Raw genomic sequence first — 18199 nt, forward strand, 5'->3', positions numbered from 1 at the left:
GTTGCGTGTTTTTTTTTACCCGCTATCTCACTTTGAATCTCTGAAGGATGCAGCATTCTGAGAAATTGAGGAGATGTAGGGAGTAAACATGTTGTTTTTTTCCCTGTCCTGTGTGTGTGTGTGTCAGGTTGAGAACATCCTGCTGAATGACCATGGAAACTACGTGCTGTGTGACTTTGGCAGTTCTACACACAAAGTTTTGCTGCCGCAGAAGGACGGGGTGACTGCAGTGGAGGACGAGATCAAGAGGTGAGACACTTCCTGTTTGCTGTCCTTTCCCACACCCCTCCATTTGACCTGTCTTTTAAAGGTATTCCTCAAAGCTCCAATTCCTCCTAGCTAGGAAAAAAAGTGTTTTGGACCAAGTTATACCCTATTCCAGCCAACCAACAATAAACAAACACATGCTTGTTGCGTCACGTTCATGGAAAAATGTATTCGACGGAATCGACATCGACATGTTGTTAACACTTCACTTTGGGATTTAAATATTTTTTTTGTGTGTTTGTCATTTATGAGTCCGTAGTCTTGTTTGGATGTTTTTAAGGCAGTTATAGTGACGTAATTAGCTATATTTCTTAACAACAAGTGTACATACCGACCCAGCACCATGTCAGCATGGACAGAAACTAAACCCCAGTGCCGAGGCCTTTTTCCATCACGTCCATCGCTCGCCACCGAAGCCAGGAGGATTTCTTGTGCCCCCTCAAATAGCCAGCTCCTGTCTCTCCCCCTGGCCGAGCCAAGGCAGCGTTAGCCCAGTCCACAGTTAATCCCTGTGTGTCAATCTGAGCCGCAGAGATCCACACTGCACACTTCTCTTACTGGTTGATGCTCCACTTGGCTCCTGTTGTGTAACGGTCCAAGTAGGTTAAGCAGGCTGAGCCTAGACCCAGAAGTGTGTATGTTTTGTTAATTTGTGTGTGTGTGTTTGTGTGTGTGTTAATTAATGTGGAAGGGATTTTGTTTCTGTCTGTGAGCGCATTTACTTGATTGTATGCCTGCGTGTGTGTCTGTGTACATGTGAGAAAGAATGTGTGCATTGAAGTGTGTGTGTGTGTGTGTGTGTGTGTGAGGGAAACAGTCATGCTCATGTCATTTGGGAGACCGCTTCTGGCATGTTTGCCAATTGTGTGTGTGTGTGTGTGTGTGGAGGGTTAGTCACCATTAGTCAGCACCCATGTCTCAACAGTGAACTGCAGACTCAGTAAAAAACACTTTTGCAGCTGTACTCGACGTCTGGGATTGCACAGTTCCCTCACCCCAACACACACACACACACACACACACACACACACACAGTGAGCAGGGACGCTGAAGAAGGCCTTTGAACCTGAGTGTCTTAGTGTCTTTTGCATGTCTGGTCTTTGCTTTCTCACTCTGATGTGTCATGATCACTCCCTGTCCTCTTCATTCCATTTTTCTTCTTTTTAAAATGCCCTTTAAGTCAAGTTATCTCTCTCTCTCTTTCTTTCTACCTTTCTCTCTCCCTCTCCCTCTTTCCCTCTCTGTTCCAGGTACACAACGTTGTCATATCGAGCCCCAGAGATGGTTAACCTGTATGCTGGGAAAGCCATCACCACTAAGGCTGATATATGGGTAAGGTGTGTGTGTGTGTGGATTAAAGTTAATGTGTGTTTATCCTTGTGCTTGTTTCTGTCTTGTGTTGTGTTCAGTTGTGGGTATGTCCTTGTACGTGTTTGTGTGTGTGCGCTTGCGTGTGTTTGTGTGTCCACAGTTATGCTGCCGAGCCGGTTTGAGCTTGCTTGGGCAGTGGCGGTGGTGGTGTGCAGACAGAACTGGTTTGTTGGTAAGCGGTGCGAGAGAACCGAGGGAGATGTGGAGCTCACACACTCCACGTGCTTTCGCTCCTCCAGCCACAGTCAGCCTCTTGTGGACGCGTGGCCCAGAAGGGAGGTCGGTGTTCCTCCAGAGAGCTCTCTGTTTCCCCAGGGCAGCAGGTAGACACTGTAGTGCTGGAAACCACTCAGTCACCAAAAAGCCTCACACACTGCCATACGTGGACTCAAACAACCCAGCATAAAGAACAAAAGAAGTAGCACTGAAGGAGTCCCAGCGGTCAAGATGGCTGCTGTGTGGCAAAACTTGTCCGTAAAGACATTGGTTGAGGTAGAGTATCTTTCAGTAGTTCTCACAGATTAGTACACGGTTTAGGCAAGACAGAAAGTATTAAATCCCAGACACCACACCTGAAATGGCATACTCTCACTGCATAGACCCCACTAATTCAAAAACATGAGTGAGTTAAAGAGTGTACTTTTTGTTTTTAAAGGTACATTATGCAGGTTTAGGTATTTTTTGGCGACTGTAGAGCTCCCTTTAGCAGGCATGAAAACTCCTCACCTTTCGGCGAAATTCGCCGTTTTGAATCCAAAATAGGGGACTTACGTGGTTCGCGCAGATCCGATGAGAAAATATTGTTTGTGTGTGTGTGGGGTATGGCGTTACAACTGAGTTTACAAATCACGCGCAGACGCGAACGCATCTTGATGCGTTGTAAGACAAGAGCCCAATTAAAAACTTGTCTGATCCAGCAACGATTATGTGAATTTAGCCCCTATACATTTAGCCTATTAAACAGTGGAAGCTCATTTTTTGCTGCGGATGCAACGCGAACAGAACGCTTGCGCTGGAATAGCCTCCCTGTCTGTGTGACTACAGATATGCGTCTGAAATGTCAGCTGGAATGTGAGCCCGGCGAGGAGAGATGCTTATTGATGTCACAGGTGGGCTAGTTGAAACTTTCAACTTCTGTCAGAAAAAGACGTTGAGATTGGTGTAGCAACGTAGCATAGGCTGTTTTGGATAGCGACATTGGACAGAAATATAGACATAACGAGTTCATTTGATGAAGAATACGTGCAGTTTGAGCCATCTAGATCGACAAAAGGTGAAGCAAATTGGCATACTTTATCAGTATAGCAAAGGCTAATGTGAATAGTTGAATTAAAAGCTCCTAAACTGGGCTGGTGCGTTTTGTCGAGTTCAGAGACAAAAGCAGTGTTTGACATGGTAATGCTGTCTTTTAAGAAACGTTCAGTGGCCTGATCAGTAGACCTAGTCTACTCTACAGGGTTTAACATGTATTGTGAACACTGTTCACACAACTTTATTGGTTGGTTAAACACACTAGCACAATCCCACAATCTGTAAGTAGCCTAGGCTGCAGGTTAAAACATTTCAAACCAATTTTACAAATTAAAGCCTAGTCTACCCTACCCAGTTTATTACCTGGTTTTGTCCAACAAATATTCAGACTTATCTTATTCAGACTTATTCTAATAGTCTACTATGAAGTGTCCATTAGGCCTATGAAATCTTCAGAAATGTCTGATAACTTCAGGCATAAAGAAAGAAATAAAGAAAACTTGTGTAGATTACTGAGGAGAGGAGGGCCAAGCTGAAGCATGTTGCCAAACAGTGCAAGTGGGCGCCTTCACACTAGCCTGGGTGTTCCCATGCTGCCTTGCGCACGATTTGATTCACGCTGCTAAGGCAGCCTGGAGACCATGGAGCAAATTTTCGCCTGAGATAGGGAACCAATCACAGAACAGGGGGGAAAGCAAGACGATGATGAGCTACGCACAGACGCATCTGGGCATTTTTTTCAAATACGAGAAAATGAACGTTTGGTTCCCAGACCACGTCTCATTGAGAAGTGGTGGCGCTAGCCAGGCTACCTTCACAATTAGGCCCAAGCCAAAAAGAAATAAAGGTATTTTCTTGTAAAAATTAGTCATTTGGTAGTTTGTTTTCTTTATATATAAATCTGGTTTTTAGGCAACTTCATACTCCATGGAAGCTATGCACTATTGGCAACAATGTCACTCGCGCTTGTTTTGCTATGAAACGGCAATTTCCCTCTTCACACGCCCTTCTCACCTTTTTCACCCCTGACCTGTTTTCATGCCTGCTTTAGAGTCGTGATATATTTATATTTGACTCTGCTGTTGTAAATAGCAAACTTCTTGTGACTTATATCCCCTGTACACAATGAACTTTGAGGTTTTGTTGTGGAGGTGAAGGATTAGCAACAGGCAAAATATCCAAAGAGCTATATCTACTAACAAGGTAATGTTTCACGATTCTCGTGAAATTTGTCAGGCCGCCGTTCTTGATGTAAATCAGGTTTCTAGGCCAAGTATACTTGCGTATACAAGGAATTTGGTCTCTGCATTTATCCCATCCGTGAATTAGTGAACAACCACACAGAGCACACAGTGAACACACAGTGAGGTGAAGCACACACTAACCCGGAGCAGTGAGCTGCCTTGCTACAGTGGCGCTCGGGGAGCAGTGAGGGGTTAGGTGCCTTGCTCAAGGGCACTTCAGCCGTTCCTACTGGTCGGGGATCGAACCGGCAACCAGTAGGCCACGACTGCCCCGAAGTTGAAGTTGCTTGGCTGGTTTTCTCGATAGTGACTGGCCACGTCTATGCTGTATAGCTATGCTAGCTGAACGATTCGTCTATAACAAGTTTGTTTACCATCAAATTGGCTTCTTAAAGGGGAAAATCTTGCACAATGTACCTTTTAAGTTCTTGTAGCAGAAGAGAACTAGTTTTTTGCCTTGTGGCTGCTCAGCGTATTCCTTTTCCCTGATGAACGACACGGAGGTGATTTGAGCATGATAATACTGTTCCCCTTGTGTCTTAAGGGTACTCAGATGAGGGGCTCCACAAGGTGGGCACTACTGTACTTTCAGCAGTTTGCCAGGCATCCATTAGGGACTCGGCCTCTGGCATCTCCACTAATGCTGCACCGTTATCTCACACACACATACTCACACTAATGCACACAAACACACACACTCTCGCACAGCACACGTACGCGCGCGCACTCACACACACACACACACACACACACACACACACACACACACACACACACACACACACACACTTACCACTCAAACAAAGCAATGCACCATAGGAGCTATGAGATGGAGAATGGGAGGGAAAAACACGCTTCCTGCATTGCCCTTGACTGTAAAGACGGGAATTAGGTCTCTGCAACACACACACACACACACACACACACACACACACACACACACACACACAATTCTGCACTCCTTTTCTCCCTGATGTTTGGGTGTGCTAGCATGTCTTCTTTGGTGCCCCCAGGCAAACGATGCCCCAAGCAACTGGTGCTCTTGATCACCTTAAAGCTCTTCTCCTTAAAGCGCGCGTGTGTGTGTGTGTGTGTGTGTGTGTGTGTGTGTGTGTGTGTGTGTGTGTGTGTGTTCTTGTCTGCCTTTGAATTGATGTGGAATGTCCCTGTGTTTCAGTATGTCTGTTTTTCTGCTTATTTTCTGTTGCTGTTCTTTATCTGTGTGTGTGTGTGTGTGTGTGTTTGTGCGTGCGTGTGCACTGTTCATGTCAATGGTTGTACACTCGCTTCTGCAGTGGAAACAGCTGCTGATAGATTTAACAGACGGAGGAGGAAGCCAGCCACCCTCCTCCATCCTAGCTTCACAGATAAGGGGTGTGTGTGTGACAGTGAGTGAGTGTGTGCATGTGCTTTTAGTGGTTTTCCATACCCATATGTGCCAGTATAACACAACAATATCTGTCAGTGTGACTGTGTGTTCTATTCCCAGTAAATTAATTATGACACACTTACGGACAGTTTCCTGGACTTGGAGCCTGGTCTTGGACTAAGAGAGAACTCCAGTGTAGATTTAAAAACGAAAAAAGCTTTTCATCAAGGACCAGGCTTAACCCATGTGCAGGAAACCAACTCTTAGAGTTTTACATGTGAACCAGACCCTAACCCATGTGAACTGCACTAAGCTCGCTTTTATCTTGTTAGACCCTGTGGGTCCTTTTGTTTTTGCATGTAGTTATTTAGTCATGACCACTGTGAATAGTAATGCCATTGTTTTGCATGGTGTCTTTTTTTTTTTTGTCTGTCCGCAGGCGCTCGGATGCTTGTTGTACAAGCTGTGTTTCTTCACGCTTCCATTTGGGGAGAGTCAAGTTGCCATATGTGACGGAACCTTCTCTGTTCCCGATAGTTCCAAATACTCCTTAAAATTGCACTGTTTGATCCGTGAGTACAGCTATGGCTCTCCTATGCCTCTCATACAGTCTCACCCACCTAGCACAAGAGATGGTCTCACTCTGTTCTCTTGTGAATGATGATTCATAACTTCTTTTATGGTCTTATGAATGTTCAGGCCCATATGTGCTGTGTTTAGTGAAGCGGCAGCTCCCTCTGCTGGTGATATGGTAAAATTGCATCACCTCTATTACAATGTGTTACGTAATGTGTTCGACAGCTGCTCTAGTACTCTGCTTTTGGAAAAGGGTTTCTGACCCAGTTTAAATGGCTGGCCTACTTAATGGCAGGCAAGCGCACTGTGTCCCTGTTCATCATTGTTAAACAGGATCAGGGAACTAAAGTGACCATGTGAGAGCTAGAGAGAGGGAGAGAGGAAGGGGAGGGAGGTTAAAGGCATGGTGGGTTTGTGTTGACACTGACTCTTGTATTAATAAGTGGCTGGAGAGTTTTGAAGTTGATTTACTGGGAGATCTTTTTTTAATTAGACAAATAGTGCAGTCCAGACTGTGTGTGAGAGAACAAGTGGGTACATATGAATTATACTGTCAGTAATGGATAGTACAATGGATTGTGATGAATCCAGGGTTCTCACGGGTCATGGAATGTCTGGAATGTCATGGAATTTTGGAAAGTCTATTCCAGACAAGGAAAGTCAGGGAATTATATAATTTTTTGGGGCAAAGTCATGGAATATCGGGGCATTTTGTTGTAGCAGTTTAAAACGTACTTGCCAAAATACATTAATACAAATATATTTGGTTATATTTTGGTTGTTAGGGTTACTACTTGCTTGAGTAGTTGCGGTTAGCCCAACTTTGTTTATTCAATGCCCATTTAGTCATCTCCCGCTCTAAAAAAGTCTTATATGCTATGCGGCTGCTCTGAAATCTTTGGTCGGTATATTGTACCATTCTTTATAGTATATCATGGAAATTCATTTTTTTTTGTCAGGGAAAGTCAGAAAAGTCATGGGATTTTACATTTGACAGTGGGAACTCTGTATCATGTTGGACAGACAGTTTTGTTTTCTCTGCTGATGCACATCAGTAGAATTAAATGGACAGCCTAAAGTGTGTGTGTGTGTTTACCAGGATATATGCTCGAGCCTGACCAGGAGAAGAGGCCAGACATCTATCAGGTCTCCTACTTTGCCTTCAAGCTGGCAGGGAAGGACTGTCCCGTGCCAAATCTCTTTGTGAGTCCACACACACACAGACACACACACTGTATAGAAACTCTAGTGCAATTAGCAAGTTCAGTCAGGTTTAGCGGAGGAGCCCACAAACAGTATGGAGACATTCAGTACAAGAGGTCCACAGTTGACCTCACATCCTGTATATGTGATCAGCCACAGGATTGTCAGCACACCGCAGCAAGGATGCTGAACTCAGAATAACACGCTGACACACTGACAGAAGAGCCTGTGTGTGTTTGTGGTAGCAGTGACTCATCAGCAGGCCCTGCTGAGTAACACAGTGGTAGATTATTACTGGACACATGCATGTTTCATCTAATCTGTTTGAGAATCACTACATGTGGAATGAGAGGTACTTTGTGGTGTTCCTACTTGTTTGTGCAACTCTGCAATTTAGGGACAGGTAATATGTAGTGTTGCACGGTGTATCGATACTAGAAAGGTATCACGATGCCTTCACGCAAAAAACGATACGATTTCTGACGTTTTTAGAATCGATACTTATAATATATATATATAATATATAATATAAAATAATAACGTTCTGTGTCTGTGTGGACTGCTCCCACTCTCCATGCTCCCTGCACGCATCTAAGCAAGTGGGCGTGTCAAGCAGACAGCGCTGAGTGAGTGCGCAGCCAACGTCAACATAGTTCTTTGCCGACAATCCTCGGCTTGTGGATAAAACAAAAGGTGAAGTGAATTCTGGAACTATTTCGGATACATCACGGATAGTGAAGGCAAGCCATCAGCTAGGCTACACAGAGGCCCGTTTGTAAAATATGTTTCAAAGTCATTCAAAAGCAATAGGTACACATAGAACTTGGCTCAGCACCTCGCAGACATATCCCAACATTTTTAAAGAGTTCAAAGAACGACAGGTTAACGAATAGGCTATAGAAAACACCACTACATGATTAGTGCCAAGTTCATCTCTTCAGTTTTAGTCTAGCCTAACTGAAACAATGGATAAAGCGAATCTTCCTTCATCAGTCAATTTTTTACGAGACATAACGACTGATCATATGCTAACGTGATTACCATAACTTGCAAACTATCTATTTAATATTCGGTCAGTACTACTGGTAATGTTTGTCATGTCATGCAGTCTGTAATTTGTTCAATAATTATTGCCCAGATACCTGAAATGTGCTAATTAAAGCCCACAGCATATAATACCACTGAAGCGTGTTGAGTCCTAATAATAATAGCGGCTTATTGTTACGTGGTAGCAAATAATGTTATCAAATAAATATATGTAATGTACACAGATATATTGCAACAGGTAGCCAAATAGTGTAGGCCTATCTGACGAAGACCTAGTTGGAACGTCGTACTTGTACACTGGTACCCTTTGCAACTGTCAAAGAAATCCCATAAACACGGTAAGGCCTAGGGTAGCCTAGGCCTACATCAGATGGCCTAAAGATTAGTCTCTCTATCTGTCTCGAGATGATAACAGCAATGCTTCACTTTTTGGAATCCATCCAAAACGACTATGGATGGGGATAATCTCCTCTCCTCTCCATTTAGGTCCCTTTTTGTCATTTGTCTTATGTATTAAGAATATACAGTAGGCCTATGTCTTACATGATCCAATCAGAATAGATGACATGTCCTAATTTGTGTTGAATAAAACTGCATTCTATTGTAGTTCAACACTGACCTTAAATAGCCTACTTTGGCTATTTAAAGGTACTTTATTGCCACAACACAAGGCAAATTAACTATAACAAACAATAAAGGACTTAATCACACACAAATTACTATTTTACTGACTATAAAAAAATAACAATTATGTAGGAAGTTTAGAAGTTTTGAACCCATAATTGACCTGCACACTACAAAAGTGCACCAAATTCAACACAAATGACTCAATACACTTGGAGGAGGTCTGCGTCCTTTTTTTCCAGATATTTTAGGATTTCGCCATGGTATCGTTTCAGTATCGAGCATCGAGATACTTTGGCAGGTATCGTGTCATAATTTTGGTATCGTGACCACACTAGTAATATGTATGCTTGTAGGTAGGTTTCTGTGATTGAATGTCTCTGTGTGTGTGTGTGTGTGTGTGTGTGTGTGTGTGTGTGTGTGTGTGCGTGTGCGCAGAGCTCCCCCCTCCCCACCTCTCTCCCAGAGCCCCTGACAGCCAGTGAGATCGCAGCCAAGAAGAACATGACGAAAGCCAGGTAACACTCCAGACACCCACAGAGAGAGAGAGAGAGAGACACACACACACACACACACACACATACAGTACACACACTCTCTCTCAATGCTGTTTCCAACGTCCTTGTCATGTAAGGCAAAACGGAACAGAATTGTAGGCTTTTTCTAGTTACCATTGTTAAGAGATAATTCCAATGTACATAATCAGCTTGTTTCTATCAACAGCACCTGACCTGTTAGGACAGTTGGAAAGTGTGTAATCAGGGTGATTGATAAAGCCTATGTTCTGATCACCCCTCAGGATCACGGACGCTGTGGGGCCCACGGAGACGTCCATTGCCCCCCGGCAGCGGCCAAAGGCGGCCTCCAGTGGCGTGCTGCCCCTGCACAACTCCTCCGCCACCCCTGTCAAGATGGGCGTCCCTGCCGCCCCCATCAGCAACGGCCAGAAAGGTACGCAGGTCGGGCGGAACTGGGCACTCAAGAGACCTTTGACCCTCTCACTGTTGGGATGCCTTGAGCAGAGAGGGTGTTTAATGGGGAACCAGTTATGGGGGAAATGGACACCTTGGGTTTTATAATTTATTAATGTGTGTGTGTGTGTGTGTGTATATGTTTGGTGTATGTGTGATTTGTTTTTTGTAACGGCTGTGTATTTGTATGTTTGTGTACGTAAATATCTGTGTGTTTATGTTGGTTTATAGCGTGTGTGTGTGTGTGTGTGTGTGTGTCCAGCTGCCGGTAATGGCCAGCCCTCTGTGGCGCTCCCGGGCAGCAGCACGGCTCAGCCCAACCGCGTCCTTCAGCAGCTCCAGCCGGGAGACCTGCGTCTGCAGCAGCAGCTTCAAACACACCCCCAAACACACCCACTCACACAGCACACACACACACACCACCTGCCCCAGCACACACAGCAGCACACACACCTTGCCCAACACACACAGCAACACGCACACCTTGCCCAACACACACGCATCCAGCAGCAGCAGCAGCATGGTATCCACCCACAGCAGCAGCAACAGCAGCAGTCGCCCACACCTCAACAGCTCCAATACCTCCAGGTATCATCTTCATCTTCATCATCCTCCTTCTCCTTCTCCTTTTCGTCAACACAAGTTCTGGAACTTTTATCACATGTTGATTTAAAAGATCTTTTGAAAATATCTTTTTTCATTTTGATCCCTAATTTATATTGTTTTTATATGGTTTTCTTTTTGCCATCCAATAGTCATAGGTGCTGATATGGCACTACTATTACTACTACTACTACTACCACCTCCTACGACTGAATCCCAGCTGCAGGGATGTCCTTAAGCAGGACACTTGTGCAGTTCATATTGTTTGATTATATTATATTATGCAGCTGGAGCCACAATCTGATGTGTGATTATGCAGGAGAGACGTGTGTGTGTGTGGCAGAGTTTCCGCTAAAGTGAAAGTGACCGGCAGAGGTTTCGTTTTCCGGACATTTTGATGATATGCCGGTCAAATATCCTATTATCCCTTCTTAATTAGTCAAATTGAGGAAAACTGGAGACAGGCTATGTAGCTTAAAGAATGAAATAATCAGGCTGTATAGAATGCAGCATGTTCATTAGCCTAACTTAAACATGCCTAACAAGATCTAGCCAGTATATTTTCATGGACAGCAAGAGTCCGCTTCGTTCGTTGTTTTAAAAAGGCTACGTTGTTTGTTGCTGCTACCCACGTTATCTCCAGTGGTGACTGTTTAACTTGCACAGATCTTTTACACAAGAATGAGCTCACACCACTACCCCCTAATGCTATGCCTCTTTATTTGATAACAATAAATTAAGAAATGTTTCCTATTCTGGGAAATGTTTAGTTTCTTTTTCTTTCAGCCGCGGTTCAATGATACCGTTTAATTGTGCCAGAAATTATCAGCGGACCAGTAATCGCCTCGTCGAGGAGGCCCTAACCTTGCAGATCATAGACAGAGAACGCATAGGCCTACTGTATGCTTTGGGTAAAGAACAGCATAGGCTATGCGTGTTGTTTAATAGCTTACTTTTCAAACGGTAGAGCCTGTTCATTTAAAAACTTAGCCAGAGGACGTATAATATAGGCTTACATATTAAGGCTTATTCTCAAATTCAGTTTGCGTTAGGGGACGGGATTATTAGCCAATTTCAATCGGACAATTTGACCGGAGAGATTTAATTTTGTCGGACATTTCATTTTTTTCCGGCCAATGTCCGGTAATTACCGGACAACGGAAACCCTGGTGTGGGTGTGGTTTGGAACCATCTAAACCAGTCCAGTCTCCACTGTCAATGGAGAAGGCACTGAGTGCGTGTGATTGGCAGAGTTCTCTCAGCAGAGGGCGCTGTGTCACTGTGTGTGTGTCTGAATGGAAGCCTACGTTCATGAATGCACACACATACAGCTCTGTCCTGTGCATTGCACTATGCAATCAACACAGTTCAGGATCTGCCACTGGAGTAGATAGGCTGCATGTGTGTTTGCATGGAGGGTTAGATTGACTATGACATTAAAATGTATCCTGTCATCTCTTATCCTTCTTTTTCTTGCTCTCTCTCTGTCTCTGCCTTTCTCTCTAACGCTCTCTTTCTTTCTCTCTCTCTCTGTCTGCCTCTCTCTCCCTCTCTCTCTCTCTCTCTCTCTCTTTCTCTCTTTCTCTCTCTCCCTTTCTCTCTCTCTCTCTCTCTCTCTCTCTCTCTCTCTCTCTCTCTCTCTCTCTCCCCCTCTCTCTGTAGTACCAACAGGCCTTGCAGCAGCACATGCTCCAGCAGCAGATGATGATGCAGCCAGCAGCAGTGTACCAGCAGCAGGCTCACTACGCAGCCCTGGTGAGCACACACACACACACACACACACACACACACACACACACACACACACACACACACACACACACACACACACACACACACACACACACACACACACACACACACACACACACACACCAACATCAACATGCCATGCATGTTTACACACATATTACATTAGTTATTTATTTAGCAGACACTATTATTCAAAGTGACTTACAACAATGAGAAATAACATTCAAGCTACATTGCAGAGGAGACCTTAGTTGACAGTTAAAGCCTGATTCATGCTTCTGCGTCAAATCGACGGCATACCCCCGCAGACCCCTCTGCGCCACCGCAAACCCCTCTCCGACCCCTCCGCCGTAGCTGCACCTCCAAAAATTGTAACCGGCCTCGAGGTTTCATGAGACCACAAAAAGGACTGTGATTGGTCAACTCGTCCTGTGTGTTGATAGTCGGTGTTTCAAGCAGCCTACTGTGGGGAGTAGCAGCATGCTAGTTCACTGACAAGATTTGCAAATAAAGTCAGACATATTTTGGTTACAATGACTGGGTTATTCATTTGTAAAGTGTCTATATGTCGGTAACGTTTTGAAATTAGCACTTCGCCAGCAAGCAGTACTTTGTGGGCAGTTGTGCTAAAGTTTGCCTGCTAACAGAACTTAAACACCTCGCAAATAACCTCAGACTTATTTTCTGGTTACAGTAACTAGGTCAATGGATTTTACTGTGTCTATTTCTCGATACTTTTGTATCGACACTTCTACATTTTATTCTTAAGCGTACATGCACTTTTTCTTGCATACCGGCTGTTCTCCTAAGTTGCTGGCTCTCTTTTCTGTCATCTCCAAATTAGGTTCCGCGTTCCCTTTGGGGCTAATTGAGTAAACTATATTACCCAGGAGTGTGGTGCTACGTGACACTCACCTGTTCCACTGTACTGTACGTAGCCTCTAGCTGTGCAGCTTTGTATCGTTACAAGGCAGCAAAGAGGCTACAGAATCATCACTGCACGTTATCTTGCTTGTTAAGGGGGAACACATCAACTTTAATGAAGCATTTGGAAACACACTGGATAAACTTGAGGAACGTTCGACTAGGATACTTGCCGTTCGTCCATGACCTGGCAGTGTGTGCATCCTTGGAAAGCCGTTTTAATGAAACTATATTGATAATACAGTGAAAATATATAAGTATAAGTATTAAGTATATATACTTTTTTGATCCCGTGAGGGAAATTTGGTCTCTGCATTTAACCCAATCAGTGAATTAGTGGAACACAAACAGCACACAGTGAACACACCGTGAGGTGAAGCACACACTAATCCCGGCGCAGTGAGCTGCCTGCTACATTGATTATTTCGGGGAGCAGTGAGGTGTTAGGTGCCTTGCTCAAGGGCACTTCAGCCGCAGCCCACTGGTGGGGCTCGAACCGGCAACCCTCCGAGTGTTAACCAAATATATATATATATATATATATATATATATATATATATATATATATATATATATATATATATATATATATATATATATATATATATATATATATATATATATAGTTCTTGGGAGTACACCAGAATGCTTTATTTACATGTTAAAATCCCAAAATTGTCTTCTGGTGATCAGATGCCCCAGACCGCCTACAGGGGTTTACTTTGCAAATATTTTTTCAGGCCTTTTCAGTTTGTAGGTTGGTAAATAGGCCTTAGCAGTAAGCACACTGTGATTCATCACCAATATCCCTTAGTATCTTCACTGTAAAAATGAAGAATATAATAGCCTATTTGATGTCTCGATACCAGCTGATACATTCGCTGATATCGATACACCGTATGATACATGTGAATGATCATGAGTACCAGCACCTTTTTTTCTCCACTTCAAGAACTGAATACTATGACAATAAATACTGCTACCAGAGGATGAGATTGCAGAAGTTTAAGTTCTAGTCAAAGTGTGTAGTTGAAGGAGGTGGAAGTAGAAAGACGGAAGAAGGGAAGTGCATGGGAAGTGCATGTTCGGTGTGTCGGGTTGTTGGAAGTGTTAGGACAGGAGGTACTCTCAAAAAGAATTGGGTCTAGTCCCTACACACATGAGCGCACACACAAACACACACACCATGACATCTGCAGTCCTGTGGACACCCTGATTACACCATGGACTTGATATGATTTATGACTGGTCTGCAGTGCGTACACACACACACACAGTACCTACCCGGTACATGCAACCTACTCGGAGTGAAAGTGATTGTAAGTGCTCCTCCAAACAGCCTTTTCTGTTTGCCACATTTAGCGTTTCTTGGTTGGAAGCCCTGGAGCCCTAATGGAGGATTGGCCTCACACGCTCTCGCTCATGTGTCTTTGCCAAGAGCCTGGCGACGTGGAAGCCCAGACTGAGCCGCCAGGTCCTATCGCTCTGGAAGCTTCTCTGAAACCTTTGTGCATGTTCTTCCTCTCTCTGTTCCTCTTTCACTGCCTCTCTCTCCCTCTTTCTTTATCATTTTCTCCCTCTCACTCACTCTCATTTCTTCACTATTTCTATAGTTTACCCTTTCACTCTCTTACACTCTCTCCCTCATTTCTCTCTTTTCTCTCTCTCTCTCTCTCTCCATTTCCTCCTGTCTCTCCCTCATTCTCCTCACTCTGCATCACTTTCTATATAATCTCTCTGTCTCTATTTCTCTCTCTCTCTCTCTCTCTCTCTCTCTCTCTCTCTCTCTCTCTCTTTCTCTTTCTTTCTAAAAGTGAGAGGGAGGCTAGATACACTCTGTGCTGTGGCAGGCTCTGTTTTTAGCTTGTTTTCCAGCGAATGGCGACCATCTGTTTCGTGGCGAGGCAATCTGCTGCAGGCGGGCTGGGCCCCTGGGGGATTGGCGTGGAGGTGGGGTGTGTGTGGGTCGGGGGAGAGGGGGTGAAATCGAGCGACTCTGTGTTAAATTGCGACATATGAAGCAATTACTGCGACGCCGAGGGTTCCGGAGGGGCCAGCTCGCCACCGTGACTTCTCCGCCGGTTCCCCTCCTGGCCACTATTGGGGTTTCCAGGAGACTGCGCTGACCCACCTCAACCGATTAGCGGAGGACTAGAGCGGCCAGAGAAACAGGAAGTGGCCACCTCTGCGCCTCCGAGAAGTTGACACTGAATAAAAAGCTGCGGAGCTGCCAAAGTGGTTGCAGTCAGTGCACTGATGGGTCCCCATAGCCTTCCATCCATTAAGAGCAGACATGTGAAGCTTTCTCCGCATCGGTTTCATCTCTTTAATTATTCGACCGTATGGATTGCTGTAAAGCCAAGTCATAACATAACTTGGATGTAGTTGAAAGTAGGGATGTTAACCGGTAGCCGTTTAACCGGTGGTTGACCGAATCAACGTTGACCGGTTAAAAATTTCTGCCGCCGGTTAAAAAACAACAAAAAAAACAACACTTTTTAAAGCTCCCGAATGCCAGCCAGCGTCTGTTATTACACTGCGCACACACGTGTTATTGGTGTTGTATTGTATGGGGCGATATAATCACTCAGTTTTTCTTTAGCTTAATGTAGGTCCTTGGCCTATTTCACACGTTGTTTATATGTTCATGTTTGCCGTTTTAAACATGTTTCAAGTTCAAGTTCACCGTTGAGTCTCTTGAAAATAAAAATAAATTTAAAAATGTAGAAATGGTTCTGATCGTTATTACACCATTCTCACAATCATTTTGACGTGAGAAGTTAAGTGTTACGTGTAGCCTATTGCAATCCTGACTGCAATATTGTGACAAACTTCACTACTTGTTAGTGGCTGTGTGTTGACTATGGCATGATGATAATTGTAACAATGTAATGGCAAACGAAGACACGAAAGACTAACTTAGCATATGCCTACTTGTTGTGTTTTATTATTCATCTGTACTTAAATGGCATGACGACAGGAACTTATTGCAAAGGATTTTGTGCAGCACGCTACAGAGGCTGTTGGCAATCGGTAGTTTTTTTTTTACGAAGACGTTGGTTAATATACTTTCCTGTAACACCACCAAATGTAGCGTTCTCTGTTTGTGACTTTGTAACGTGAGCTTTTTATAGCCCGAGCTTGGTGCCGCGTTGTGGTTGTGGTGCCACACATTACAACGTTGTGCGTAATGTGTGCCTGTGCGTGGGTGCGCAGGGAAAGCAATTATTTTTCTCCCCAAAACAAAACCCTTATTCATCCTCAAGTAGTGGACAATGAATGGGGAAAATGTATAATACGAAGGGCACGAACTAACATTGTGTGACGGGAGCCTAACCATTCTAAAATGGGGGGATTACTTGTTTCACGGGCAGAGAAAGACGTGCGACAGGACACGGGTATCATAAATGGCAGTTATAGAATTTTCGGTGACCAACTTTAACCGGTTAATGAGGCTCAGTGGCCGGTTAAGATTTCGCCATCCCTAGTTGAAAGCCACTTGGCAGTCAGGATACTTTTGCCCACCATTTTTTTGCTGTTGAATTCAGAGTTAATGTTAAGCATTCATAGCTCTGTTTTCCCACAGTAGGTACTGCAAACTGCATAGGTCTTGCACATGCCGTATGACCTTTTCTGTTGATGGATTAGCCGTAGCACCTGCAGCTATCCTCCCCACCTTATTTGTGGATATGCTAACATTAGCATGTTCACCTAATGACCTTGTCCACACAGAATGTGTTGATGTGGTAGAGGTTCTCCCTTTAGCACGTGTTGCTAATGACGGTCCTACTCCATTGCCCTCAATGCACAGATGCAGCAGTATCAGCAGGCCTTTGCCCAGCAACAACAACAACAACAACAGCAGCAGCAGCAGCAGCATCATCAGCAGCTGCCCTATCTTGCCACCTCTCCGCTGGAGTTCCAGACGCCCCTGGGCTCCTATCACCCTGCCACGCCCTCTGCCTCCACCCACACCGCTCTCTCACCTGTGGAGCCTCCATACACTAACCCCAGGTAACACTGCCAACTTAACCTTCACCCAGTCATGCACCTTGCCCACACACCTACTCTACATCACCTGTGCTGTTCATTCATAATAAGCACATTAATGAGCAGCTGTTATCTGCGCCCGCCCACTGTCATGTCTGTATGTCTCTCATTAACGTGCCTTAGTCCTTCATACCCACACAGTCATTCATACACCTGCATGTCCACATGAGTGTTGGTTGTACCTCACAAGTGTGTGTCTAGATCTGCCATCATCTGATGTCTGCATGTACAGCATACCACCCATTGGCTGTTGCTGATATGGATCTTGACTTGTGTCCATATTAAAAGCACTTAACGCTGATGTCATGTCACCGGTCTTTGTAGGCTTCTAGGCCACAGCCTTAGGTAGAGGTGGATGGAGACATTGATCTGTAGTCACAGACTGGTGTAGTCTGCTTACATCCACGTACAGTACGCACAGGCTTACTGGGGCGGAAGGGCATCACGTAGTCATCGCTGAATAGCCTCTTCAAGTTTGTTTTTCCCCTTCTTTTCTTCCATTGCTTTCTATCCCATCATTACTTTCTTTCCTTCTCTCTCTCTCTCTCTCTCTCTCTCTCTCTCTCTCTCTCTCTCTCTTTCTTTCTTTCTCTCTCTCTCTCTCTCTGTGCAGTAGAAACCCAATGGCCCAGAGTCCTGATGTGCTGTTGTCCCCAACTACCCCGACCGTGAGCAACCCCCCCGACATGTCCGGCTGGAACCCTTTCGGAGACGACAACTTTTCCAAGCTCACAGAGGAAGAGCTGCTGGACCGCGAGTTCGACCTGCTGAGAGCAAGCAAGTGTCCAGTCTATCTCAGAATATCTGATTAATTCAGCTAGGAGGAATAGAATTGCTTTACCAGTTGGCACTAAAGACACATGTCAGAGTTAGTGTATATGTTTAAAAGTTTGTTCATGCGATTGGTTAACCGATCCTAGCAAGTATACAATTCACGTGAATCATCT

General features: G+C 44.5%; 1 protein-coding gene across 2 annotated transcripts in view; it reads left to right on the plus strand.

The window, feature by feature from the left end:
• The window catches only part of bmp2k (BMP2 inducible kinase), a 66088-nt gene that overhangs the window by 36096 nt on the left and 11793 nt on the right, over positions 1 to 18199 (plus strand). Inside the window, exons 7-16 of one of the 2 annotated variants that reach the window (XM_048244260.1) lie at positions 128 to 249; positions 1518 to 1599; positions 5942 to 6074; positions 7178 to 7281; positions 9391 to 9470; positions 9752 to 9903; positions 10186 to 10511; positions 12189 to 12281; positions 17014 to 17216; positions 17866 to 18029. In XM_048244260.1, the coding sequence (XP_048100217.1) occupies positions 128 to 249; positions 1518 to 1599; positions 5942 to 6074; positions 7178 to 7281; positions 9391 to 9470; positions 9752 to 9903; positions 10186 to 10511; positions 12189 to 12281; positions 17014 to 17216; positions 17866 to 18029 (1459 nt within the window). Of the gene's footprint in view, positions 1 to 127; positions 250 to 1517; positions 1600 to 1695; positions 2131 to 5941; positions 6075 to 7177; positions 7282 to 9390; positions 9471 to 9751; positions 9904 to 10185; positions 10512 to 12188; positions 12282 to 17013; positions 17217 to 17865; positions 18030 to 18199 lie in introns of those variants that run through there. The other variant, XM_048244259.1, reaches the window with a different exon arrangement.

The sequence above is a fragment of the Alosa alosa genome, chromosome 5, assembly GCF_017589495.1.
Source record: "Alosa alosa isolate M-15738 ecotype Scorff River chromosome 5, AALO_Geno_1.1, whole genome shotgun sequence".
Classification (NCBI taxonomy): domain Eukaryota; kingdom Metazoa; phylum Chordata; class Actinopteri; order Clupeiformes; family Clupeidae; genus Alosa; species Alosa alosa.